At 49.2% G+C, this 26,722-nt stretch overlaps 1 protein-coding gene across 1 annotated transcript in view; it reads right to left on the bottom strand.

The window, feature by feature from the left end:
• KIF20B (kinesin family member 20B) overlaps window positions 1-26,722 on the bottom strand; it is a 556,993-nt gene that overhangs the window by 207,454 nt on the left and 322,817 nt on the right. Inside the window, exons 18-19 of the mRNA XM_085621389.1 lie at window positions 11,602-11,751; window positions 5,579-5,636 (exon numbers count right to left, since the gene is read on the bottom strand). Coding sequence (XP_085477515.1) covers window positions 5,579-5,636; window positions 11,602-11,751 — 208 coding nt within the window. The remainder of the gene's footprint in view (window positions 1-5,578; window positions 5,637-11,601; window positions 11,752-26,722) is intronic.

Genomic DNA, 26,722 nt, shown 5'->3' with positions numbered 1-26,722 from the left:
CATGAGCTCATTTACCGAGTGGTTGGAGTGCCAAATAGGCTACCTAAATAGCGGGAGAGAGGAGACTGTAATCCAATCGTCATTTTTTGAAGGTAAATCTTCCACCTGCCGGCTATGCCGTACTTACGCCTCCTAGGATCAGTGTCCCGCTCAAATAACCACCCCGGTCGGCTCCGTCGATAAATTTAGACTGGAGATATTGTAGTTTAAATACCCCCACCAATCAGGGAATAAGTGCCACTCCGCCCCGTTTGACAGACCAATAGAAGGCAACCTGCTCACAAAGTAAGTGGAAACCCGCAGGCGCTGCTACACGGGACCCGGAACCGGAAGTTAGAAGCGGCCGGGTCACCGTGGTGAGACCGCAAAGGACCCCTAGAGGGAGAGAGGTGTCTATGTCGGATGCCTGATGGAGCGCTGACGAAACCCATTAATGAAGGGTGATAGATGTTCCAAACTGCGTGGAATGGACAGTCAACATCACCTGATTTTGAGGTTTAAATGTAAAAAAACAAATAAATAAACTGGGAAGGGGTATGCATATATCGAGAAAGTATCCCTAGGTGTCCATATAGGTTGCCTGAATAACATCGGGATGAAAAGAATAAAATAAATAAAGGCATGTAACAGGTAGGAGAAATGCCCCCAACCTGCGTACTAGAGACACCCAGCTGGTACATAGCTAAACCAAGAGGTACATATATGCATGAGGTATGCAAAGCCCACATGAATAAGGAGGCTACAGCAGGGGGGCCTCAGCTGTGGTCAGGAGGGGTAATTGACAAGGGCATGAAAAAAAGACAAAGAAATTACACAATGGTCCTAGAGTGGTACTACACTGGTTCAGGACAGATACGGGGGACCGAAAAAAAAGGGAGAAAAAACGTGAAAGGATTATTTTCGTCAGGTGGAGAAACGGTAGCTGAACAGTATTCAGTCAGGTATGATGATAGTTATACTCGGAACTGATTCCATGGTATATCCTCATTTAATCCATGGATGTGTGTTTTGAGACGGAACACCCATCGTTGTTCCTTCTCTAGGAGGCTGTGTTCGTTACTCAATTGTTCTATCACTGTCCACTGTAAATCGTCTATACAATGACTTTTGGAAATATAGTGATTAGACATCTTGGTAGTGCTCCTACCGCATCTGACATTACTGCGATGTTCGCCAATACGTACCTTAATTGGTCTGGATGTCATCCCCACATACTCAAGGCCGCACGGACAAGTGATAAGATATACAACATTTTTACTATTACAATTCGTGAAGCTTCTCTGGTCCCACTCATCGCCATTCCGGAACGTAATGTGTGTACTTTTTCTCGTCAGGTGACAGGTACTGCAGTTCCCACAGGGATGATGCCCTTGTACTGGGGGTAGTAGACCAACAGGTCTTGGTCGAGATATGTTCTTTGGTCTTGTGTGAACAAGCATGTCTCTTAGGTTGCGTCCCCGCTTGTGAGCGAACATAGGTTTCGTTATGTTCAAGCCGCAGGAATTGAGTAGACGCCAGTGTTTATTCACTATCTTAGTGATCTGGTTAGAATGTGTATTGTAAGTTGTTACACATATCGGTCTCTCATCGATCTGGTTTTCCACTTTGTCTTCCAAAAGAGCCTCTCTGTTATTATTCCTTGCTCTTTTCAAGGCTTTGTCAACGATTTTCTCAGGATAATTGCGTTTTATCAGTTTGGTACGCAGTTCAGATGCATCTGAACTGCGTACCAAACTGATAAAACGCAATTATCCTGAGAAAATCGTTGACAAAGCCTTGAAAAGAGCAAGGAATAATAACAGAGAGGCTCTTTTGGAAGACAAAGTGGAAAACCAGATCGATGAGAGACCGATATGTGTAACAACTTACAATACACATTCTAACCAGATCACTAAGATAGTGAATAAACACTGGCGTCTACTCAATTCCTGCGGCTTGAACATAACGAAACCTATGTTCGCTCACAAGCGGGGACGCAACCTAAGAGACATGCTTGTTCACACAAGACCAAAGAACATATCTCGACCAAGACCTGTTGGTCTACTACCCCCAGTACAAGGGCATCATCCCTGTGGGAACTGCAGTACCTGTCACCTGACGAGAAAAAGTACACACATTACGTTCCGGAATGGCGATGAGTGGGACCAGAGAAGCTTCACGAATTGTAATAGTAAAAATGTTGTATATCTTATCACTTGTCCGTGCGGCCTTGAGTATGTGGGGATGACATCCAGACCAATTAAGGTACGTATTGGCGAACATCGCAGTAATGTCAGATGCGGTAGGAGCACTACCAAGATGTCTAATCACTATATTTCCAAAAGTCATTGTATAGACGATTTACAGTGGACAGTGATAGAACAATTGAGTAACGAACACAGCCTCCTAGAGAAGGAACAACGATGGGTGTTCCGTCTCAAAACACACATCCATGGATTAAATGAGGATATACCATGGAATCAGTTCCGAGTATAACTATCATCATACCTGACTGAATACTGTTCAGCTACCGTTTCTCCACCTGACGAAAATAATCCTTTCACGTTTTTTCTCCCTTTTTTTTCGGTCCCCCGTATCTGTCCTGAACCAGTGTAGTACCACTCTAGGACCATTGTGTAATTTCTTTGTCTTTTTTTCATGCCCTTGTCAATTACCCCTCCTGACCACAGCTGAGGCCCCCCTGCTGTAGCCTCCTTATTCATGTGGGCTTTGCATACCTCATGCATATATGTACCTCTTGGTTTAGCTATGTACCAGCTGGGTGTCTCTAGTACGCAGGTTGGGGGCATTTCTCCTACCTGTTACATGCCTTTATTTATTTTATTCTTTTCATCCCGATGTTATTCAGGCAACCTATATGGACACCTAGGGATACTTTCTCGATATATGCATACCCCTTCCCAGTTTATTTATTTGTTTTTTTACATTTAAACCTCAAAATCAGGTGATGTTGACTGTCCATTCCACGCAGTTTGGAACATCTATCACCCTTCATTAATGGGTTTCGTCAGCGCTCCATCAGGCATCCGACATAGACACCTCTCTCCCTCTAGGGGTCCTTTGCGGTCTCACCACGGTGACCCGGCCGCTTCTAACTTCCGGTTCCGGGTCCCGTGTAGCAGCGCCTGCGGGTTTCCACTTACTTTGTGAGCAGGTTGCCTTCTATTGGTCTGTCAAACGGGGCGGAGTGGCACTTATTCCCTGATTGGTGGGGGTATTTAAACTACAATATCTCCAGTCTAAATTTATCGACGGAGCCGACCGGGGTGGTTATTTGAGCGGGACACTGATCCTAGGAGGCGTAAGTACGGCATAGCCGGCAGGTGGAAGATTTACCTTCAAAAAATGACGATTGGATTACAGTCTCCTCTCTCCCGCTATTTAGGTAGCCTATTTGGCACTCCAACCACTCGGTAAATGAGCTCATGAGGAAATTGTTCTCTTTGCAGCAAGTATGTTTTTCTCTTTGCTTTGTTGGGCATGCAAACAACCACAATGACATTTTCGCCCTACAGGAACCTCGTTTCCTTTCTAAGTAGAGTGTGTGTTTTCTGTTGTTTTGTTATTGTATGTTTTTAATGTAGTATGTCACACCATATTTTTATCACAGATCACGTGATAGCGTTAGAAGACGATCATCGCTCACTTCCTTTTCAGATCACTGTTTTAAACACGACGGAATGAACGTCTATCCTTATAACAATAATGTCTTGTGTATCTCTCATTTCATACCATTCTCTCCATTTAGGTTACAAGGAGTATGTAAGACCCATTGGGGCGTTACCAACTCTTGGAGGCTATTTACCTCCTATTTGATTTTTTCACCCACTATTTTTCACCACATCACAGTGCGTCGTTGGAAGGGATCTTCTTAGGTCCTGACGAAGAAGCTTGGGGAAGCTTCGAAACATGTCGACACCAGGAGGTCAAGCTCATTGAGGCATACACCCTCCACCCCCACCTTTTTACTAATACCAGCTTAGATGGCAGAATAAAAAAAATTTTTCCTAGTCCAGTGAGCCAGGTATTTTTTTAAAATCACTCTCCACTCACTCCTGACCCTTCCTTGCACACCCTTGCACTACACATAGTAGTCTCACCAAGAACAGTGCTCCCACGTATACGTTGGTCGTAGCACGCCCCGTCCCGTAGAGGGGCGGGAAGACCCCTATGATGAAGCATGACACCAAGGGCCCTTTTGGTGTGTGAGGGGTATTTTAACAACTGATGTGTATTCTCCACGACCGTGGGACACACATGGTATGAACGGGAGTCTCTTGATCTACTATACATGCGGGTGGATCCCTTTGTTTAAGTACGCTTCATTGGGAGGAAGTATCCACCTCCACCACTCGTTGAGTGGAACCTCTCTACTCCCCCCTTTGTTTTTCTTTCCATGATAGACAGCGTACAGCTGTGGGAGTTTTTTGTTTTCGCCCAAATTCTGGGTGTTGTGATATCAGTGCTGTAAATGATAGCATTATATCCCCCTTTCATCTGAGATCAGAGGCTATTTACCTCTGTTACACATACTTTTTTTGTAGACTACTATATTACTAACATCTGTCACATGACATTTCCAAGCTGACACACCCACTCTATCTAGTATTACTACACTTACATCTCCAGTTTACTAAGATGGCGGATAACATGGGTTTAACCTTCGCTGACGACGAAGTGGAAAGGATCCTGGCAGCTATCAACCCCTTTGAAGGATTAAGCAATACCGATCCAGGTCCCAATCATGCCGATTGGGATGAGCTAGCTAACTTAAGGAGAAACCAGATTAGAACTGCTCTGCATGGTCTATTAATGACGGAATACCTACGGGCGAATGCAGCCCCCCTAGGTTTGATTGTCCGCAATGAGCCCTTTATTTTTCAACAGGATAAGACTTTCAAACGTGATTGGTCACTAATCTCGTGGCATTGCACTCGGGACTGGTTAGTCCTAATTATAAAAACAGCCACCAGACTTACACAAGAACTCAAAGTCGAGATCGTCAATCTAGAAGTCCGTTTGAAGGCCTACATATCCCCCAGTGTACTCAAGAAACGTTTAGAGGAACTCAATCAAGAGATGACAGAGTTCGAAATGACTTTAAAACAAAGCAAATATAACAAACTCAAGAAGGACACTTCACGGTTCAGTCATGAACGAGTGTACCCCTATACACGAGAAGACTATGTTCCTAAGAACCAGGATCAGAGTGAGGATGGTGACTCCTCTGACACCGGTTCAGATAACTCAAACTCCAGCAGGGGCAGTGGCAAACGTTTCTATAGAGGGAGAGGCAATTACAACCAGCGCCCTCCGTATCAGAGGGGAGGGAGATGGGATGGCTATCAAGGCCCCCCGATGTATCCCCCATACGCTTATGGTCCACCTATGATGGGACCATTTCCACAATGGATACCTCCTCCTCAAGAGTATGAATACAACTACAACCCACAACCTTTTTTAGGGGCACGCCAAGGCCCACGGAGGGCCCGCAACAGAGGAGGATACAACGTCCATTGGTCTGCACCAGAGACCGAGACCCCTCGAATGTCAACCAGGAGTATGACCAACAACATACCTCCCCAACCATCAACGAGCCGGAAGTGAACCTGGTGGTCAATCTCACCGATGTAGTCCTTACACCAACACAAAAGAGGGTCCTTGAGAGAGGACTGGGTTTTGTACCCACCAATCGGTTGGACAAATTTAAGATCCTCACTGAGATCACCGAATTCATACGTAAATTGAAATTGAAGGTTTTCTTTGAAAACAACCCATCCACCACTGAGGTGGTAAGACAAGATACTGGCCTCCGTAATAAATCTACTTTTGTTCCCCCTAATTCCACCCTACCGGTGGAGATGCTTGCATTCGAGAAAGCGGTGATGGGTGAAATCCAAGACATCACGACAGGATTTGGTAACACCTTTCACAATACATCAAGGGAGGAAAAGGTGGCTATACATGAATTATCAACAAACCAGGACATTACCATCAAACCTGCAGATAAAGGGGGAGCCATTGTTTTACAAACCACTGTCAACTATGACATTGAATGTAGAAAACTGCTGGATGACCGTAGAAACTATGGAATCCTTCAGGTAGATCCTACTGAGTCAATCAGGGTCAGGATTGTCACAATGGTAGAGGAGGCCTTAGCAAACGACTGGATCTCCAAGAAGGAGGCTGAATTTCTGGTTAATACCAATCCCAGGATCCCCTACTTCTACACCATACCTAAAATCCATAAGAACTTGGTCTCACCACCTGGTAGACCCATCGTCTCTGGTGTGAATTCCATTTTGGAACCTCTATCAAGGTTCGCGGATGCGTTCCTTCGACCATTGGTTCAAAGTACCAGCACCTACCTGCGTGATACCAAGAACGTCCTGCAAATTCTGCAGGACATCGACTTTGACCCCACCAAAAATCTGCTTATGGGATTAGACGTGGAGAGCCTATATACCAGTCTCCCACACGACGAAACACTGCTAATCATTGAGGAGGTTTTATTCTCTACTCCCTGGGAGTACCAGACACCTCGTAGTCTGGTGATGGAATGTGTTTCACTGGCTCTCACCCGTAATTTCTTTATGTATGCTGAAGATATATATGAACAACGCCACGGTACCAGCATGGGGAGTACCTTTGCTCCAAGTCTAGCAGGGCTGTATGTACACCATCTGGAAACTAACAGGATCCTACACACGATGAACCCATACCTCGCTCACATCAAAGTATGGAAAAGGTATATTGACGATGTCTTGGTCGTATGGGAAGGTGACGTCGAATCAACAGAGGCATTCATGCTATGGCTGAATCAACAGAATGCATTTCTGAAATTTACACATAGTGTATCGGCGGAAAACCTGGTGTTTTTGGACCTGAATATCTACCCTGAACAGGGGAAACTCAAAACCACCACACACTTTAAGGCAACAGCTAAGAACTGTTTACTTTTGTTTGACAGTTTCCACCCCCGTCACCTGAGGGAAAACTTACCGTACGGTCAGTTCCTCCGTCTCCGAAGAAACTGTACTGAACTTAGTGACTTCAAACAACAAGCATCTGAACTGCGTACCAAACTGATAAAACGCAATTATCCTGAGAAAATCGTTGACAAAGCCTTGAAAAGAGCAAGGAATAATAACAGAGAGGCTCTTTTGGAAGACAAAGTGGAAAACCAGATCGATGAGAGACCGATATGTGTAACAACTTACAATACACATTCTAACCAGATCACTAAGATAGTGAATAAACACTGGCGTCTACTCAATTCCTGCGGCTTGAACATAACGAAACCTATGTTCGCTCACAAGCGGGGACGCAACCTAAGAGACATGCTTGTTCACACAAGACCAAAGAACATATCTCGACCAAGACCTGTTGGTCTACTACCCCCAGTACAAGGGCATCATCCCTGTGGGAACTGCAGTACCTGTCACCTGACGAGAAAAAGTACACACATTACGTTCCGGAATGGCGATGAGTGGGACCAGAGAAGCTTCACGAATTGTAATAGTAAAAATGTTGTATATCTTATCACTTGTCCGTGCGGCCTTGAGTATGTGGGGATGACATCCAGACCAATTAAGGTACGTATTGGCGAACATCGCAGTAATGTCAGATGCGGTAGGAGCACTACCAAGATGTCTAATCACTATATTTCCAAAAGTCATTGTATAGACGATTTACAGTGGACAGTGATAGAACAATTGAGTAACGAACACAGCCTCCTAGAGAAGGAACAACGATGGGTGTTCCGTCTCAAAACACACATCCATGGATTAAATGAGGATATACCATGGAATCAGTTCCGAGTATAACTATCATCATACCTGACTGAATACTGTTCAGCTACCGTTTCTCCACCTGACGAAAATAATCCTTTCACGTTTTTTCTCCCTTTTTTTCGGTCCCCCGTATCTGTCCTGAACCAGTGTAGTACCACTCTAGGACCATTGTGTAATTTCTTTGTCTTTTTTTCATGCCCTTGTCAATTACCCCTCCTGACCACAGCTGAGGCCCCCCTGCTGTAGCCTCCTTATTCATGTGGGCTTTGCATACCTCATGCATATATGTACCTCTTGGTTTAGCTATGTACCAGCTGGGTGTCTCTAGTACGCAGGTTGGGGGCATTTCTCCTACCTGTTACATGCCTTTATTTATTTTATTCTTTTCATCCCGATGTTATTCAGGCAACCTATATGGACACCTAGGGATACTTTCTCGATATATGCATACCCCTTCCCAGTTTATTTATTTGTTTTTTTACATTTAAACCTCAAAATCAGGTGATGTTGACTGTCCATTCCACGCAGTTTGGAACATCTATCACCCTTCATTAATGGGTTTCGTCAGCGCTCCATCAGGCATCCGACATAGACACCTCTCTCCCTCTAGGGGTCCTTTGCGGTCTCACCACGGTGACCCGGCCGCTTCTAACTTCCGGTTCCGGGTCCCGTGTAGCAGCGCCTGCGGGTTTCCACTTACTTTGTGAGCAGGTTGCCTTCTATTGGTCTGTCAAACGGGGCGGAGTGGCACTTATTCCCTGATTGGTGGGGGTATTTAAACTACAATATCTCCAGTCTAAATTTATCGACGGAGCCGACCGGGGTGGTTATTTGAGCGGGACACTGATCCTAGGAGGCGTAAGTACGGCATAGCCGGCAGGTGGAAGATTTACCTTCAAAAAATGACGATTGGATTACAGTCTCCTCTCTCCCGCTATTTAGGTAGCCTATTTGGCACTCCAACCACTCGGTAAATGAGCTCATGAGGAAATTGTTCTCTTTGCAGCAAGTATGTTTTTCTCTTTGCTTTGTTGGGCATGCAAACAACCACAATGACATTTTCGCCCTACAGGAACCTCGTTTCCTTTCTAAGTAGAGTGTGTGTTTTCTGTTGTTTTGTTATTGTATGTTTTTAATGTAGTATGTCACACCATATTTTTATCACAGATCACGTGATAGCGTTAGAAGACGATCATCGCTCACTTCCTTTTCAGATCACTGTTTTAAACACGACGGAATGAACGTCTATCCTTATAACAATAATGTCTTGTGTATCTCTCATTTCATACCATTCTCTCCATTTAGGTTACAAGGAGTATGTAAGACCCATTGGGGCGTTACCAACTCTTGGAGGCTATTTACCTCCTATTTGATTTTTTCACCCACTATTTTTCACCACATCACAGTGCGTCGTTGGAAGGGATCTTCTTAGGTCCTGACGAAGAAGCTTGGGGAAGCTTCGAAACATGTCGACACCAGGAGGTCAAGCTCATTGAGGCATACACCCTCCACCCCCACCTTTTTACTAATACCAGCTTAGATGGCAGAATAAAAAAAATTTTTCCTAGTCCAGTGAGCCAGGTATTTTTTTAAAATCACTCTCCACTCACTCCTGACCCTTCCTTGCACACCCTTGCACTACACATAGTAGTCTCACCAAGAACAGTGCTCCCACGTATACGTTGGTCGTAGCACGCCCCGTCCCGTAGAGGGGCGGGAAGACCCCTATGATGAAGCATGACACCAAGGGCCCTTTTGGTGTGTGAGGGGTATTTTAACAACTGATGTGTATTCTCCACGACCGTGGGACACACATGGTATGAACGGGAGTCTCTTGATCTACTATACATGCGGGTGGATCCCTTTGTTTAAGTACGCTTCATTGGGAGGAAGTATCCACCTCCACCACTCGTTGAGTGGAACCTCTCTACTCCCCCCTTTGTTTTTCTTTCCTTTTTTCCCTTAGACATTTAAGAGCAAAAAGCACCCAAAATGGAAGGATAAAGGAAACCCCGCTACAGAGGGGGTAAAGCAAGAACTTAGAGAAGTAAGATTAAGGTGCAGCAGTGGATTAAAGGGACCTGAGGTGGATTTAAGACTACGCAATCTTGGTATTCAACTCCGGCTTTAACTGCGCAGGCTGCGGGATTCAGAGCAGAGCTTTGGGCACTGGCACTCAATCTTTTAAAAGTTAATTGCTGATTACATTTCTTCTCCCACTTCAATCCCCTTTCTATCGTCCCTACTGAATGGGCCTCTATTGTTGGTATAATTGATTAGAATCTTATTTTTCCTTCATACAAATGTAATTTTCGAATCGCGCTTCATGAAAAAAAAAAAAAAAAAAAAAAAAAAAAAACTTTCCTTCCCTTTTCAGCAGCAAAAGATGTTCAATTTTCTCCTCTCACCTACATTAGTGCTGTTCATTCAGAGTAGGCCTCTCTGTGTAAGCTATGCTTCCACTGCAATCTATTCTCAACTCTTCACATTTTATTTCGCCTCACAAATTTGCTAACATTATACCTTATCTATCTCGTATGTGGGACTTCAATTTCATTTGCTGGCTACCGTTTCAGATGTATTCCTCCTTTGTATCTCATTTACTTTGCATTTACTGTCTGATGGTCAAGGTCAAACCGATTGGTCTTCACAGACTTAATCCCCCTTCTACTACTTACTGTTTCAGGTTTTTTGTCTTATTGGGATGAAAGCACTGGACTGAGCTTTGCTTTCGTGGTACTATCGCCAACACGGGCAGTGCTTTAAAAAGTTTCAAGAAGCATTTACTCTACTAGGCTCTCACCAGTGTGCCTTTATCCTGCTTTACTCGTCAGGAGTTTTATTTGTTCTCATGTCGTTTCCGTAGGGACGGTCTCGATGCTCTGGGAAGAATTTCCGCTGTGTACTAGACCCTTCCTTGAGCACACATACTCCATTCCAAAAACATGTCCACAGACAGCTATGGGTAACCAGATCCACAGTCGCAACTAGCGTTCACGCAACAGAGTGTGCGCACATTCCATTGTTTGCAATTAATACTGCTCAACAATGTCACATGCCTGGCTTCAAATAACAAAAAAACACCTACAAAGGGGCGCCTGGCTGCACAAGCCACTGGAATTAATTTACAAAGGGAGAATAATGTGTGCACCCTAAAAACAGCAAATGCTACCATCAATTTGGACGAGAGCGAAAGGGCATGCAAAAGGAATCTAACAAACTCTCTGCCTTTCTCTAACCACAACAATAGTCCCTGGACAGCACCAATTTTCAGTTTGAGGGTTGCTCAGGATCAGAAGCCCAAGAAAAAATTAAATATAAATCACTGGTAAAGCCGACAGGTCTCTGCTTTTCACTGGCATTACCAGAGATTTTGTCTTAGCTAATCTTTTCAGCAGATCGTTTCCCATTGGCAAGAAAATTACTTGCATCTATAAAATAAATCTAAAAGTGCAGTAAGGCATACATGTAGTGCTTAGTTTGAGCCAGAGGGGTGAAAAAGAGCCTCTAAGTGTGGTGTGAGATAAAGGGGCAGGTAGTGTGTGGTGGTGGACTCAAACGGTTGGTAATGAACAAGAAGTAGGCAAATGAGATTAACAAAGTAATTTATTCAAGTATGAGCTGGAACCAATGCTCCCAGGATTTTTGGAAAGTTTGGAAAAAAATAGACAAACTTAATTTTTAATGCAACTTTTAAAAGTTGTATTTAGCAATACTTAACATCTATGTAGAGCAATCAATATAAACATTAAAAAAAAGTTTCATTTCTATGATAATTCACACATGTAATCAAATTGTGATGCCTTACAAATGCAGCCGCAAAAATATATTTACTTACATAGTTTTCAAATTTATCTTCCCAGTGGGACAGCAGTTCTTGGAGTTGAGCCACCGCATTGTCCTTTTCGTTTACGATACACATCAGCTCTTCGATTCGAGAACTCTGTGTAGCAATTTTCTTTGAGAAAAGCAAAGCAAACGTTAGTTACAAGAAGTCCCAAAACATACATTTTGTTACTATTTAAGAGATTATGTCAAAGAGATGTGTTGTGGCATTCTGGTTTCAGATTATTAAGTAAATTGAACTGACTTCAATTTTGCAACTAAAAATTCCAAATACAAATCATATTTACTTTGAAAGTGATGATTGGCAAGACACCCGCTGGCTCTTCCATTTTTCCTTTTTTAATACACTTGGACAATATGGGGTAAAAAACAAAAATGCCAGTGGGTGACGTGACTGTAGAAACTTCAATTTCAATGTATCCAACAACAGAAGCTGAGAAATCTGTTCTGTGAAAAATGCAAGCTCGAATAAACCTAGAATTATGAGCAGTTACCCTCCTCCTTGGTAATAGATATTAATTGATAAAAGCTTTCCAAACGCAAAGGAGGCACAGGAAGCCATAAGTACAAACGATGGCCAAAACTGTATTTCAGAAAGAGCAGTTACTAACTGTAACTTGCATGTCTAACATGGATTCTTCAGTTAATTGTCTCACTGATGCATAACAAAAGAAGGGGGTGGGGGGGGAGAGGGGGGGGAGAAAGAAGTCAATTTCAGAAAAAGCAGAAGATTTCAAGTATAGCTGATGTGGCAAATAAAGAAGAGCTAATGGGGCAGATAAATATTGTTCAACAGTGTTCATATCAAAACCTTCTTAGGCGACAAAGAGCACACAACACATTAAATACGCACACGATGAATGGGGTCAACATCTGCCGCTGTGCACCAGGAAACTAAAATGAAACCACTCAAAGAATAAACCGATTTGGCAGGGGGTGACTGGCTGACAAACTCGTGTTTGCCTTTCCAGAAAGTAGTCTAAAGATCTGATGACCTGCTCAGTCTCCTGGCATCGACGGTAGAGGCCCTGGCGACGTGGATGCCACCTCGCTGCTCACTCCCACTGTAAGAGGACATTAGCACCAAGTGGTTGAGTGGGGCAGAGTCCCAAATACCACATTCACGGACACCACTCCTGTGCGATTAATATCAATTGTGGGGGAGGAGCCTAGCGCGCAACCAAGATGGCCGCGTAGGTGCGAAGCTCCCGAGGACCTCCGCGACCTCCTGAATTAATCCTGATTATATCCTGTCTTTGATGAGGGGACTGTGTCTGTGTACCCGAGCTGAGGCGGCACCCGTTTTCCGTTTTCGAATCGGACCCCGGACACTGGTGGGAGCACCGATCGAAGATTGCGGCCTTCTCCGCGCCGGCCCCCCAGATTGGAGTTGTGGGGCGATCCGGGGACAAAGCGAACAACAACGGCGGGCAGGGCTGGGCGACTCGCGTACCCCGCGCTTTCACTTTCGCTTTTGCGCCCTCCTTGCCCTCAAGCGAGGTAGGGTTGCGGAGCGGGGTGCGGTGGTGTGGCCTTGCCCCTGTGCCCGGCTGACCCGCCGGCTGTGAGCTGTCCTGCGGTGCAGTGGTCAACCCCCCCCCCGGAACCTGTGAACTGGTTTATCGGCCCTTTCGAGGAGATTGGCACGACTTCGGGAGTGCGACATGTCCACAAAGCAAGATGGCGACCGGGCCAAGGTGAAATCGACCCGCCGCGGCCCGGCACATCAGTCAAACAGCATGGACCGCTACACCCTCCAGAAGGGATCCCCAGAGGCACAGCGTACATCCCCCGCGGGCCCGGCTGAGGCGTCTGCTCAACCCGCGGATCTGACCCTCCGGGACGTCATGGGCGCCATTGCCGAAATGAAGGCCTCGGTGGACCAGCGCTTTGATACTCTGGCGCAGAAGATAGACTCGGCCCTGGTGGAGGTGGGCCTGGTGAGAGCCGACTTGTCTAAAACAAATGACCGGGTCGATTCCCTGGCCCACACCACCTTAAGTCTCACTACAGACGTGGCGGCCCTTCAAAAGGAGGTGCACCGGCTTGGCCAGGCGAGCGCCATGATGGACCGTCGATTGGAGGACGCCGAGGGTCGGGCCCGGAGGAACAACGTTCGTATTGTCGGGGTGCCGGAGGGACGGGAGGAGGAGGCGGCAGATTTGTTTGTGGAAGACCTGATCCTCGCCCATCTCCAGCCCCGGGGGCTGAGTAAACTTTTTGCGGTGGAACGTGCTCACAGGGTCCCCGGAGGAAGACCTAAGGTCGGAGCTCCACCGCGGCCTCTCATCGCCCGGATTTTTAACTTTCGGGACAGAGACGCTATCTTGCAGACTTCCAGGCTACAGGGACCGGTCAAGCTTGATAATATGGACGTGAATTTTTACCCTGACTTTACTCCGACGGTCCAAAAGCAGAGACTGAGTTTTCTCGGAGTTAAACGTCGCCTACGGGACATGAACCTTAAGTACTCAATGCTTTTTCCAGCTAAGCTGAGGGTAGAGGTGGATGGTCGCACGCATTTTTTTGACCGCCCCGAGGCGGCTGGGGACTGGTTGGATACTCTGCCTGGGGATCGGGGCCGGGGGGGTGGGGGGGGGGGTGCGGTTGGCGGGGAGGGCGCACCGGATCAGAACTGAGGGGTGAAAAGTAGGCCTTGCTCTGGACAACATTTTGGTTACCATTCACTGATCGTGTATGTTCCCCTCCTATGGAGGTCGTACGGGGTCCGTTGGGGGCTTTCCCTCCTCCTCTGGGGGACTAGTTAGTTTTTCATCTATGGGGCGACAGGCACACTGCACTTTGGGGGGGCTGTCTGGGCCCATGCAGGGGTGCAGGGAGGGGGGAGTTCTGTTGGGATGGGTGGGTGGGGGTGGAGTGTTGTTTGTTTGCACCGCAAGGCGAACCCTTTACTGTATTGTTGTTTTTGAGATGCTCTTTGGGGGACGATTGATGGCTTCCATGTATGATGGGGGGTAGGGACCTGACTGTGTTATCATGGAACGTTAACGGACTGGGGGATAGGATTAAGCGTGGTGTGGTCCTGCAGTATCTGAAACGAATTTCACCAGATGTGATCTTCCTGCAGGAGACACACCTTATAGGTAATTCCTTTCATGCCATGAATCGGAGAGGCTATCGCTTGGTGGCCCATTCGGGCTTCACCTCGGGCTCGCGGGGGGTGGGCATCATGATTAAGAACTCGCTCCCATTGGAGATTGATGAGGTGCGCCATGATGAGAGGGGACGTTACACTGTCTTGGTGGGTAGAATGGAGGGCAGAGTGGTCGTTTTTGTATCAGTGTACGTTCCGCCGGGGTTGCAATCTACCACGTTTGCGGACCTGGGGCGCCTCCTCCTTGACCTCCCGGATGGGCTTCTGGTAGTTGGGGGGGGACTTCAATGCGGTGGCTTCAGGGTCTATGGATCGTCATCCCCCCAGGGACCTTCCCCGGGCACAGGCGTGGCTGTCCGGCCTCTTAGATACACTAGGATTGGTGGATTGCTGGCGACTAAAGCATCCCGCTCAGCTGCAATACACCTTCCACTCGGGTGCCCATGGTAGCCTCTCGCGGCTTGATTATATCCTTGTTCCTGCGGCCTATGCTGGGAGGGTGGGAGAGGTGCGCCATTTGGCGCGGGGTATTTCAGATCACTCCCCACTACTGCTGCATCTGGATGTCTTCCCGAGGGGGGAGGGCAGAGTGGCCCCAATTAATGCCTGGTACCTGCGCGACCCCACTATTCGAGCCGAATTGATCAAATCCTTGCAGCGGTACTTTGAGGAGAATGTGGGGTCTGTCCCTTCTGCCATCTCCCTTTGGGAGGCTTTTAGGGTAGTTCTTAGGGGGGAGGCCCTCTCCTTTATCTCCCATGCCCGGAGGCGCGAGCGGGAGGAGGTAACCCGGGTGGAGGCCGAAATTACTGAATTAGAGGGTGACCTGGGGAGCGGGGTGACGGATGCCACATTGCATGTTCTACACCTCAAGCAGGCGGCCTATAGGGCCCTCGTCACGGAGGCGGCCAGGGGCCTCAGTAGAGAGCAACAGGGGAGACTGTATGATGTGGGTGATAAGGCTGGTAAATTGATAGCGTGGTTGGATAAAAAGGAGAGCGCGAGTCGTGTGGTTCCGTTGATCGAGAGGATGGATGGTGTATGTGTCACCGAGCCGGACGCCATTGTCTCCTGCTTCGCGGATTATTTCCGCGAGGTATATTCCCCGGTTTCTCCCTGCTCGGAGGAGGATTCCCATGCCCTGCTTCGGGACATCGCGCTGCCCTCCCTTTCGGTGGAGGACAGGGATTCGCTGGACGCTCCTCCCACCTCGGACGAAATTGCCCTTGCTATCCGCTCGGTCGCATCTGGCAAGGCCATGGGCCCCAATGGCATTCCTATCGAGCTGTACAAGCTGCGAACGGATGTGCTGGCGCCCCACCTGCGCGCGATGTTCCGGGCGGCCTGCTCGCGGGGTTCCCTTCCGCCGGACCAGCGTCTGGCCACGATCGTGGTGATCCACAAGGAGGGGAGGCCCCGTGAGCGGGTCACATCCTATAGGCCTATCTCGCTCTTGAATGCGGAGCCCAAAATCCTCGCCAAGGTGCTGGCCAACCGGCTGGTCGGCGTGGTGGGCGACTTGGTCCACCAAGACCAGTCCGGCTTCATACCCCATCGTAACACGGCCCTTAATCTGCGACGCTTGCACGGGGTGCTCGCGCGTGTTCCGTTCGTGCGGGAACCGGCCATCTTGGCGTCCTTGGATGCCACCATGGCGTTTGATACGCTTGAGTGGCCATACATTTGGGCGATGCTGGCGAAGTTTGGCTTCGGACCGGGCTTCATCAGCTGGGTCAAATTGTTGTATTCCGGCCCATTGGCGCAGGTGGTGGTGAATGGACGAGTTTCGGCCCCATTCGCACTGGGACGGGGTACGCGACAGGGCTGCCCCCTGTCGCCTCTCCTGTTTGCACTGGCCCTGGAGCCCCTGGCGGAGTGGCTGCGGTGGCACCCTTCCATCCGTGGTCTCCGTTGGACCCCCGAGCATGAGGACCGTGTGTCCCTCTACGCTGATGATATCCTTCTATATCTTGCCTCCCCGCGTAAATCACTGATCGTCCTAGTTGATGTTTTGCGCTCATTCGGTCGCAACTCAGGCCTCGTCATCAACTGGGCGAAATCCTGTGTATATGTGCTTGCCGGGGAGGCTCCGGTCCTACCACGGGACTGTCCGATCCAGATCGCCTCCCAGGGGTTTCGGTACCTGGGTATATATATTACTCTGGACCCGGAGGCCCGCTACGAGCGGAATTTGCTGCCCCCCCCTCCAGCGCTTGAAGGAGGACGTGGTGCGTTGGCGGCGTCTGCCGCTTTCGCCGCTTGGCCGAGCGGCCTTGTTTAAAATGATGTCGTTGCCGCGCTTTCTGTACGCTCTCCAGAACACTATGGATTTGGTTCCGGCGCGCTACTTCCGAGAGGTGGAGAGTTTGCAGCGTCGCCTGTTCTGGGACGGGAGGCCACGTATCGCCTTGGCTAAATTGACGCTCCCGTGGTACGATGGGGGGGTTGCCCTCCCGGATATTAAACGGTATTACTGGGCCTCCCAGCTAGCTGCGATTAATCATGGCCTTTACGGGCCCGCCCTGAACCCGGCATTTGAAATGGACAAGATGCTCCTGCCCGGTGGCGACTACAATCGGGCGCTTTACTCTGGCGCGCCGGACCCTCGCCTGACGGGACCGACGCATGTCATGGTGCGTGTATGGCACGCGGCTAACGCAGCTATGGGGTGGAAGGACCGTTTGACCCGGGCGTCACCGCTATATGCATCGGCGAGGTTGGGCTCCTTGTGGACCTCGAAGGGCTTCGAGAAATGGGACACGATCGGCATCAGCACAGTGGGAGATCTCTGGACGAGGGGGGGATTCAAAACTTTCGAGATGCTGCAGACGGAGTTTCAGTTGCAAGGCAGTGAGTACTTCCGGTACTTACAAGTCCGCCACGCGCTGGGCTCCGTCTTCCCGGATGTCGCGTCCATTCCGGAGTCTTCCCCCCTGGAGGACAGAGTGCTGGATGGCCATGTCCCAGACAGCACGATCTCCCTCATATACAAAAAACTGATTAACGACCGATCGGGCCTGCTGACTGGCCTCCGCGAGGCCTGGGTTGCCGATGGGCTGGAGTTGGACGACGAGGACTGGATGTCCGCGGTGGCTTCTCCGAAGGAGGTGGCCATCCCGGCTCGCCTTCGCTTCGTCCAGCTTAAGATCCTCCACCGGGTCTATGTGACGGGGCCAAGGCTTCTACGTATGGGCTTAGCTGAGGATGGACTGTGTAAGCGTGGCTGTGGTGCTTTGGCAACTTTCTTGCATATTCTGTGGGAATGCCCAAAGGTGGAGCGATTCTGGCGTGGTGTGCATGAGGTCCTGCGAGTGGTTACGCGTGTCGTGCTGTTGCCTGAAGCGAGGAGATGCTTGCTGAATGTGTGGGAGCCAACTGACTACTCGGTTCCGCAGACGCGGTGGGTGACTCTGGGATATATGATCGCTAAGCGTGACATTGCTCAATTGTGGGGATCCCAGAGGCCTCCGGCGGTGTCGGCCTGGAAAGAACACATGGATTGGTGTATGTTTCGTGAAAAGGTGGTGTATGTTGCGAGGGGTAAGCCTGGGGCGTGGGTGAAAATCTGGGGCCCCTGGAACGCCTATCGCGGGGGTATTTGCGAGCCGCCGCTGCTGCCGGCTGCTTCACCAGCTCCGTCCCCCTAGCCGACCCCCTCCCCCAGCCATGGGCACGTGGTTCCCCAGTCCCTGATCTGTTCTCATTCCCCTCTTCAGAGTTTGGCGATTGGTTGGGGTCCCCCACTTAAGGAGCGCGTGCTGTCACTTGGGATTGCGGGTTGCCTTGCGGGTGTGGTTGTTTTTGTGTTGTTGTGTTTTGACAAAAGGAAACCGTATTGTTGGTTCGGAGTTATGTGGCCTGCACTACTGATATCTCCTGATTTACTCTTTTCGCACCGCCAAGAGATTTTTCTGTATGTATGTCATATGCTACTGCTACTCTAGCGGCCGGCCAGAAGGTTGTAGGCCCATACTTGTAACTATTTGAGATTGTAATAAACGGTTTCAAAAAAAAAAAAAAAATTGTGCAAAATCTTGCCAACACATCATCAAAATAAGAGGACTAGGAGGAATGAACGGAAACACATAGTGGAGAGGGAACATACCATCTCACAAGGACGGACTCCTAGGGCTCCCAGCAGCAGAAGTGTAGTGTGCAAAAATGAAGGCACCGACTTGTCATGTGAGTGGCAAAAAGGTCTACAAGAAGACTACCCAAAAAGAGTAAATATCTACTGAATCACCTCTAGGTGAAGAGGCCAGTCTTGAGCAGCAACATGGCACCAACTGAGCTGGTCAGCGCACACTTTCAGAGCCTGGCAGTTGGTTCATAATTAGCCATATTGTGAGCCTGAGCCCAATACTACAACTTTAAAGCTTCCAGGCATGGAGGCACACCACGTTGCTGTTGTGAGCTTCAGCAGAACTTCGGTCAGGGGCAGATCGTTGTTTGGGGTCCTGTGGGCACCCTAGAGGGAGTGGGGGTGAAGTTAAAGCAGATCAACACTGCCTAGGAGGGGGGTGGAGGTGAGATTTGGGGAGGAGGGATGATCAATGCAAGGGGTTGGAAACCGCATGATGGGAGCAACTGGCACAGATTTCGGAGCATGTGCCAGGGTAGGATCCAGAATCCGGTCCATTCACGCCAAAACAAGCACTAAAGAGTATCCCAAGGTTATGAAACACCACCACTGGCTGGAAGATCTACACCTAGAGCAGAGGAGACATTGAGAAGACAAAGAAAGCCTCCTACCATGCTTCTTACATAGTTTCCTAGAGAATCATCATTGACCTATGATGTCCTCTTTGAGCACTTGTTGATCAAAGGCGTTCCGGAGAGGACTGCAATCAGAACCGGATTCTGGAGCAGCGACAAGCCAGATATCAAGTGTATGCCCTGAAGAGTTTGGCCTCCTGCTACTTGGTGGCCCCTTGGTCCACACTTCGCACATGAATTGTTTTAGACCTGGCCCTTTTGACAGGTTTATACCCAAATCTTTTGCCCTTTGCCTCCTATTTTTGTTGGCTATAGGATTCTGGGCACTTTACCACTGCTGATCAGTGCTAAAGTGCATATGCTCTACGTGTAAATTATGATAGGCTATCCATGATTGGCATATTTGATTTACTGGTAAGCCCCTAGTAAAGTGCACGGTGTGTGCCAGGGCCTGTAAATCAAATGCTTCTAGTGGGCTTGCAGCACTGGTTGAGCCAGTCACGAGTAGCCATGCGAATGTAACTCAGACCTACCACTGTAATGTCTGCGCGCACAGTTGTGAACTGCCATGTCCTGAAAAGTGCACCCACTTGGCAGGCCCAAACCTTCCCTTACATGTAAGGCACCCCTAAGGTAGGCCCAAGGTACCCCCATGGGCAGGGTGCAATGTATGTGAAAGGAAGCACATGTACAAGTGTGTGTGACATGTTCGGATAGTGAAATACTGTGTAATTCGTTTTTCACTGCTGAAAGGCTATCTGTCTCATATGCTTAGGATTGGAGTTGGACTGTAACCTGCTTACATGTGTAACTTGAAATAGGGACAAGATAGGAAAATTAAGTTTAGACTCTCTGAACTCAGAATTTACTAACACACCTTTTGGTGAAGGTGGTTTTTAAACCCTGTGTTTGAAAATGCCACTTTTAGAAAGTGGGTATTTTCTTACTTCACCATTCTGTGTGCCTCTGGCTGTTTCTGTATTCAGCGTCTGGTGTGTGAGTGACAGGAGTTGAGATGTGCATTCACTCTAGACAGTCACTGGGGGGGTGGAGATGTGCCCTGCCTGGGTGACTCATTGCAGGCCTGAATAGACCTGGTCTGCATTTAGAGTAGTGGGAGGAGTTGTAATTACACCTGAATAAGCTGGGTCTCCTTTTGCACAATGTTGTCTCTGCCACCTGTGGTCATGCTGCACCAGTGAATGCAGAACTGGTTTGGACTGAGTTCAGAGACACTTGCACAAAGAGAACAAAGACATTTTGGTGTATAAGTATTACACCTAAAACCCCAAGACTTAAGATTACTTCTAGGAACAAGAGGACCATGCCAAGAAGAAAAACTGAAGGACTGTATGGAGGAGTGCTGCCTCTTTGCTGTGTGGAGTTGGTCTGCAGTTGCTGCTTCTGTCTATAGTGGAGGGAAAGGACTGACTTTTTGCCCTGCTGTGGTATTGTGCTTGTGAAGAATCTCAAGGGCTTGTGTGTGCTGGCCTCCTGTTAGCAGTCTCAAGGTTATAAAAGACTTCACGAAAAGGCAGCCTGCAGGAGAAGGACTGGACTGTTCTATACCCTTTATTCGAGATAAAAAGTATTAAGAAGCGCTTTATAATTGCTTCTTTGGAGCGCGTGGTGAGCGTTGTATTTTGCAGCTTGTCTAATACAGGATGTGGTGAGCGCTTTAGCCCAGGCAGTTTTCTTTATTGGGGGAGCTTCCGTGTGCTCCAGTGGTTGGGAGCCTCCGTGGGATTTAATTAAAACAAAAATCTTGCTAGCAGACTCTCCGTGGAGTGGGAGAGCTGTGAGTCCCAGGTGTTTACGCCCGTCATCTAAGCAGGAAAAACCGAACCCCCAGCGTTGCCCAGGTAACCTGTAGAAGCCGGCGGTGCCCAAGAAAGGAAAACAAGGCCCCGCCCAGAAGAACGCTGCATTGAGAAACAGAGAGCAACGAGGACACTCTGCCTTCCTCACAAGGCAGAAGTCCCAACGCGCAGCAGGCGTGCCGGCTGGAGTTCCCGGCGTTGCCAGTATCTGCTTGGGGAGCTCAAACCAGCACAGTCCCTGCAGTTGTTCGACCCCGTGCAAGCCAACGCGGCCCCCGGATCAAGAGCTCCGCTGCACCAGCTGCACAGGGCCACGCTTGCTTGAAGCAGCCAGAGTCTTGAGTCTCACTCTGCCGACAGGAGGCAGCCTTATTACGGAGAGCTCGGCAGTTCACTCCTTCTGGGTAATCCTCTGCTGGCCTAGTGGATCTGTCCAATGTTTTGCTGTTCATTTTACAGGAGCAGTGTGGAAGGTGCAGGGGGAGGTGAGCCACCCACAATCAGTGTATGAATGTGTTCACTGTGATAGGGGAGACACTGCATACTTGGCTAATGAGATTGCCATGTGCAACTTATTAATGTTTACTTTGGTGCACAACAGGTATTCACCTTATGGCTAAGTGATTTACGGTCTGAGTGGTTACTTTTGCGATACTCCATGCAAGGTTAGGAATAATGTTTTTGTGATGTTCATACCGTGTGCACAACAAATATCCACTTTCGTGCACTATGATGGTTATAACAATTGCCAGCGGCAAAGTGAGTTAGGTGCTTATGGCCTAAGCTGATGCAATGTGCTTTATATGTTTTATGATTAACGCATTTTGATGTCAAGTGCCTAGCGGCACAAGGATTTGCATAATGGTGGTCTGATGTGTTCTGACGTACTACCAAGTGATTTATGACCTCATGTGCATCCTTATGAGAAGCGCCTAGTGGTGCAGCGTTATATGTTAGGTGGTCTAATGTATTTTACATGATATGCAGTCATTTATGGTCTAATGTGTGTTAGGTTTATATAATACAAAGGATATTTTTATATACCCTTGCGTGCAGTCTCTTTTGAGGTGTGCCTAGTGTGTCACTGGTGTGTGTGTGTGTGTGTGTTGCGCAAAGGCTTTACACATTGCCTCTGGGAAGAGCCGGACTGCTCTGCCAAGCAACCAAGGGGGTGAGCAGGGGTTATGTTTAGCGTGCAACTCCCTTGCCCTGGCTAGAGTGGTGGGTTCTGCCTGGCTTAGGTGCATACACCCCATTTCTAACAACTTGGAATTGTGTTGCAGTCCCACTCTCCAAAGACTGATGTGGTGAGGGTACAAGAGTCATCTTGTTCTGACAGTATTATCAAAGTTTAAACCATGAAATTTTCAGGGCAGACATCCTGAAAACATTGCAAATAGCAACTTTGGAAGGGCTGACTTAAGTGCACAGGAGTAGCACTTGCATGTAACTGAACCGCATCATGCCTAGAGACCGCACGGTACATGGTTGTGGTGTCACCTGCCGGCAAAATTGAATTCATGCAAGAGTTTGCAGATCCAGTGTGGGACATGGTGAGATTCACAAAACAGAATCTGCAGAAAGGGAGTTCTCATTTTAACAGAAATTAATACAACTGAAGCTGGAAAGGGTGTTATTAAAATGATTTGTGGTATAGTAGCTGAGCTAAGGTGAAGTCTTCAATTTGGCTTAAAAATATAAAATTAAATAACTCAAACTGTGCTTCTTGGGGAAGGTATATCAAGATTCAGCATCATCCTTTTCAAGGGAATTTTGAACAGTAGGGAGCTATGCTGCTACTCTGGCAAAAATGTGAATACCAGCCCATCTCGCTTCGGCTCCTTGTGCACTCTTTTTCCATCTATGCATTATCTCACTAAATTGCATTCTCTATACTTTCCACCCTCGCTCCCTCTCTCTTGAAGCACCCTAATGCCTGCTGCAATTAACCTGTGGGTGAAGGAGAAGTGATGGAGGTAAGAGGAGCGGCCCTGTACTTTTAAAACACCTTCCAAGAGCCCCAGCCCACAGGGGGAATGCCCGGTAGAATACAAGGCCTGTGACAGCCGCCCACCAATCTGTTGGCAGTTCAAATAAGTGTGGTTCGGAACTGGAATACACCTGAATCGTCACCAATAGTTCTATTGTGGATGAAGAACTTGTCGATATATGGTGAGGAAATTATAATTAGCCTAATAAGAATACGTTAATGTAAGTAACAAAAACGAAAATCAGCCAATCAAAGATAAGTGAGCCACGTTTCCCAACACGGAAACCAATTTTAGGAAATGTAAGCAGACCTGAAAGTATGATGCAAGCCCCATGAGAATCATTTTTGTAGGGTCTCCGAACTGAAAAGTGAAAAGGACTCTATGAACTGCCTGTCAAGCTAGTTAATTCTTGAATTCTATGATCTTCACACACACACGCGCACATCCCCCCCCACCCCCCCTTACTGGCGGTTGCCAGTAGGTAGTTATAGTTTGGACCAAATTTCCATAGGAAGAGTCCTTATTTATTGCTAATAACTTTGGCGCCGTTTGAAGAATCTTCACAACATTTTCATAACTAGTTCGCCACTCACTTCAGTCACTGGCTGGGGACGCGAAAAGCTTTATTTTTTTCCAAATTGCCGTGAGGGGAACGGCTGTAGAACTTTATCTCCCTACTGCCTACCTGCACCTGCATTGCTCACCTGCTTGCCGTGAGGGGAACGGCGTTGATCCTGCCACCATCCCGGACTCTAACTCCCAGGGGGCATAGCGCTCGGAGCGCGACGGACGCCATCAGAGGGCGCAGGAAGCCCTCAAAAGCTGCGTGAGGCTCCCGCAGCGCGGGACGCGCGCGGACTCGCCCAGGCCAAGGGCGGGCCCGTCCTCGACAGGAAGAGGCAGGGCTGGGCCACCCCCCTTATGTTGACTTTTTGCATGTACCCACAAGGGCGATGGGACTCCGCCCGCACGCACCGATAGTAAGCACCAATTCCAATTTAAGTGTATGACTTGTAATTGCCTTTCGCTGCAAGTGTTTAAGGATTGTTTGGAAACTGTTGACTGCCTGGTATCATATTAATATACGAGCTTGTTGCAAAGGAAAAGGTGGGCTGAAGGCAATTGAGACTGGTAATCTTATTAAGCCCGCCAGTAGAGCCTTGGGATACAAGAACTGTGACGAGTTTGGAGTGGCCCGAAAGGCAAGACATTGTTTAAATATAAGTAGGAGACGGACAAAGGAGCTGTTGAAGGCCCATGCGGGTGCTACGGGCATCTCTGCAGGGATCCCACTAGGTGGCCGGTGGGAACATAAGCCGAAGAATATTACCTGAAGATCTGAGGTTAAATCATAGACAGGGGGGGGAGGAGCCTAGCGCGCAACCAAGATGGCCGCGTAGGTGCGAGGCTCCCGAGGACCTCCGTGACCTCCTACATAAATCCTGAAAATATCCTGTCCTAGATGAGGGGACTGTGTTGGTGAGCCCGAGCTGAGGTGTCACCCGTTTTCCGCTTCCAAATTGGACCTCGGACACCGGCGGGAGCACCGATTGAGGTTTGCGGCCTTCTCCACGCCGGCCCCCCGGATTGGAGTTGCGGGGTGATCCGGAGACAAAGTGATCAACAGCGGCGGGCAGGGCTGGGCGACTCGCGTACCTCGCACTTTCACTTTCGCACCCTCCTTGCTGTATAGGCGAGGTTGGGTTGCGGGGCGGTGTGCGGTGGTGTGGCCTCGTTGGGGTGCCCTGCTGGCCCGCCGGCTGTGACCCGTCCTGCGGACCTGTGGTTGCCCCCCCCCCGGAGCCCGTGAACTGGTTTGTCGGCCTTTTCCGAGGTGATTGGCACGATTTGGGGACTGAAACCATGTCCACAAAGCAAGATGGCGACCGGGCAAAGGTGAAATCGACCCGCCGTGGCGCAGCCCATCAGTCCAACAGCATGGACCGCTACACCCTCCAGAAGGGATCTCCCGAGGTGCCGCGTAGGTCCCCTGAGGGCCCGACTGATGCTCCTGCGCTGCCCGCGGATCTGACCCTGCGAGATGTCATGGGCGCTATCGCCGAGATGAAGGCCTCGGTGGACCAGCGCTTTGACACACTGGCGCAAAAGATTGACTCGGTCCACGTGGATGTTGGCCTGGTGAGGGCTGATTTATCCAAGACCAATGACCGTGTCGATTCTTTGGCCCACACCACCTCGGGCCTTACAGCGGACGTGGCGGCCCTCCAAAAGGAGGTGCGCCGGCTTGGCCAGGCGAGCGCCCTGATGGATCGTCGACTGGAGGATTCCGAGGGTCGGGCCCGGAGGAACAATGTCCGCATTGTCGGGGTGCCGGAGGGACGTGAGGAGGCGGCGGCGGACCGGTTTGTGGAGGACCTGATTCTCACCCATCTCCAGCCCCGGGGGCTGAGTAAATTCTTTGCGGTGGAACGTGCCCACAGGGTTCCCGGAGGAAGACCTAAGGCCGGAGCCCCTCCGAGGCCTCTCATTGCCCGGATTTTCAACTTTCGGGACAGAGACGCTATCCTTCAGACTTCTAGGCAACAAGGACCGGTCAGACTTGACAATATGGACGTAAACTTCTATCCTGATTTCACCCCAGCGGTCCAGAAGCAGAGACTGAGCTTTCTCGGAGTCAAACGTCGTCTACGGGACTTGAACCTCAAGTATGCGATGCTTTTTCCAGCTAAGTTGCGGGTGGAGGTGGATGGCCGCACGCACTTTTTTGATCGCCCCGAGGCGGCCGGGGACTGGTTGGACTCCTTGCCCGGGGATCGGGGCCGGGGGGGTGGGGGGGGCGCGGTTGGAGGGGAGGGCTCGCCGGATCAGGACTGAGGGACTAATAGTAGGCCTCGCTCTGGACAACATTGTCGTCATTTTTGACTGTTCGCTAAGTCTCCCTCCTGTGGAGGTGGTACGGGGTCTCTTGGGGGCTCTCCCTCCTCCTCTGGGGGACTAGTTAGTTTAATCATTCATGGGGCGACAGGCACACTGCACTTTGGGGGGGCTGTTTGGGCTCATGCAGGGGTGCAGGGAGGGGGGAGTTCTGTTGGGATGGGTGGGTTGGGGTGGGGTGTTGTTCGTTTTTACCGCAAGGCAAACCCTTTATTGTATTGGTGTTTTTAAGGTGCTCTCGGGGGGACGAATGATGGCTTCTGTATGTGATGGGGGGTAGGGACCTGACTTTATTGTCCTGGAACGTTAACGGACTGGGGGATAGGATTAAGCGAGGTGTGGTCCTGCAGTATTTGAAACGACTTTCGCCAGATGTGGTCTTTCTGCAGGAGACACACCTTATTGGTAATTCCTTTTGTGCCATGAATCGGCGTGGCTATCGCTTGGTGGCCCACTCGGGCTTTACGTCGGGCTCACGGGAGGTGGGCATCATGGTGAAGAACTCGCTCCCGTTGGAAATAGACGAGGTGCGCCATGATGAGAGGG

Source organism: Triturus cristatus, chromosome 1_2, assembly GCF_964204655.1.
Source record: "Triturus cristatus chromosome 1_2, aTriCri1.1, whole genome shotgun sequence".
Lineage (NCBI taxonomy): Eukaryota > Metazoa > Chordata > Amphibia > Caudata > Salamandridae > Triturus > Triturus cristatus.
Note: the sequence above shows the minus strand (reverse complement) of the source record. Positions and strands in the feature narration are given on the sequence as shown.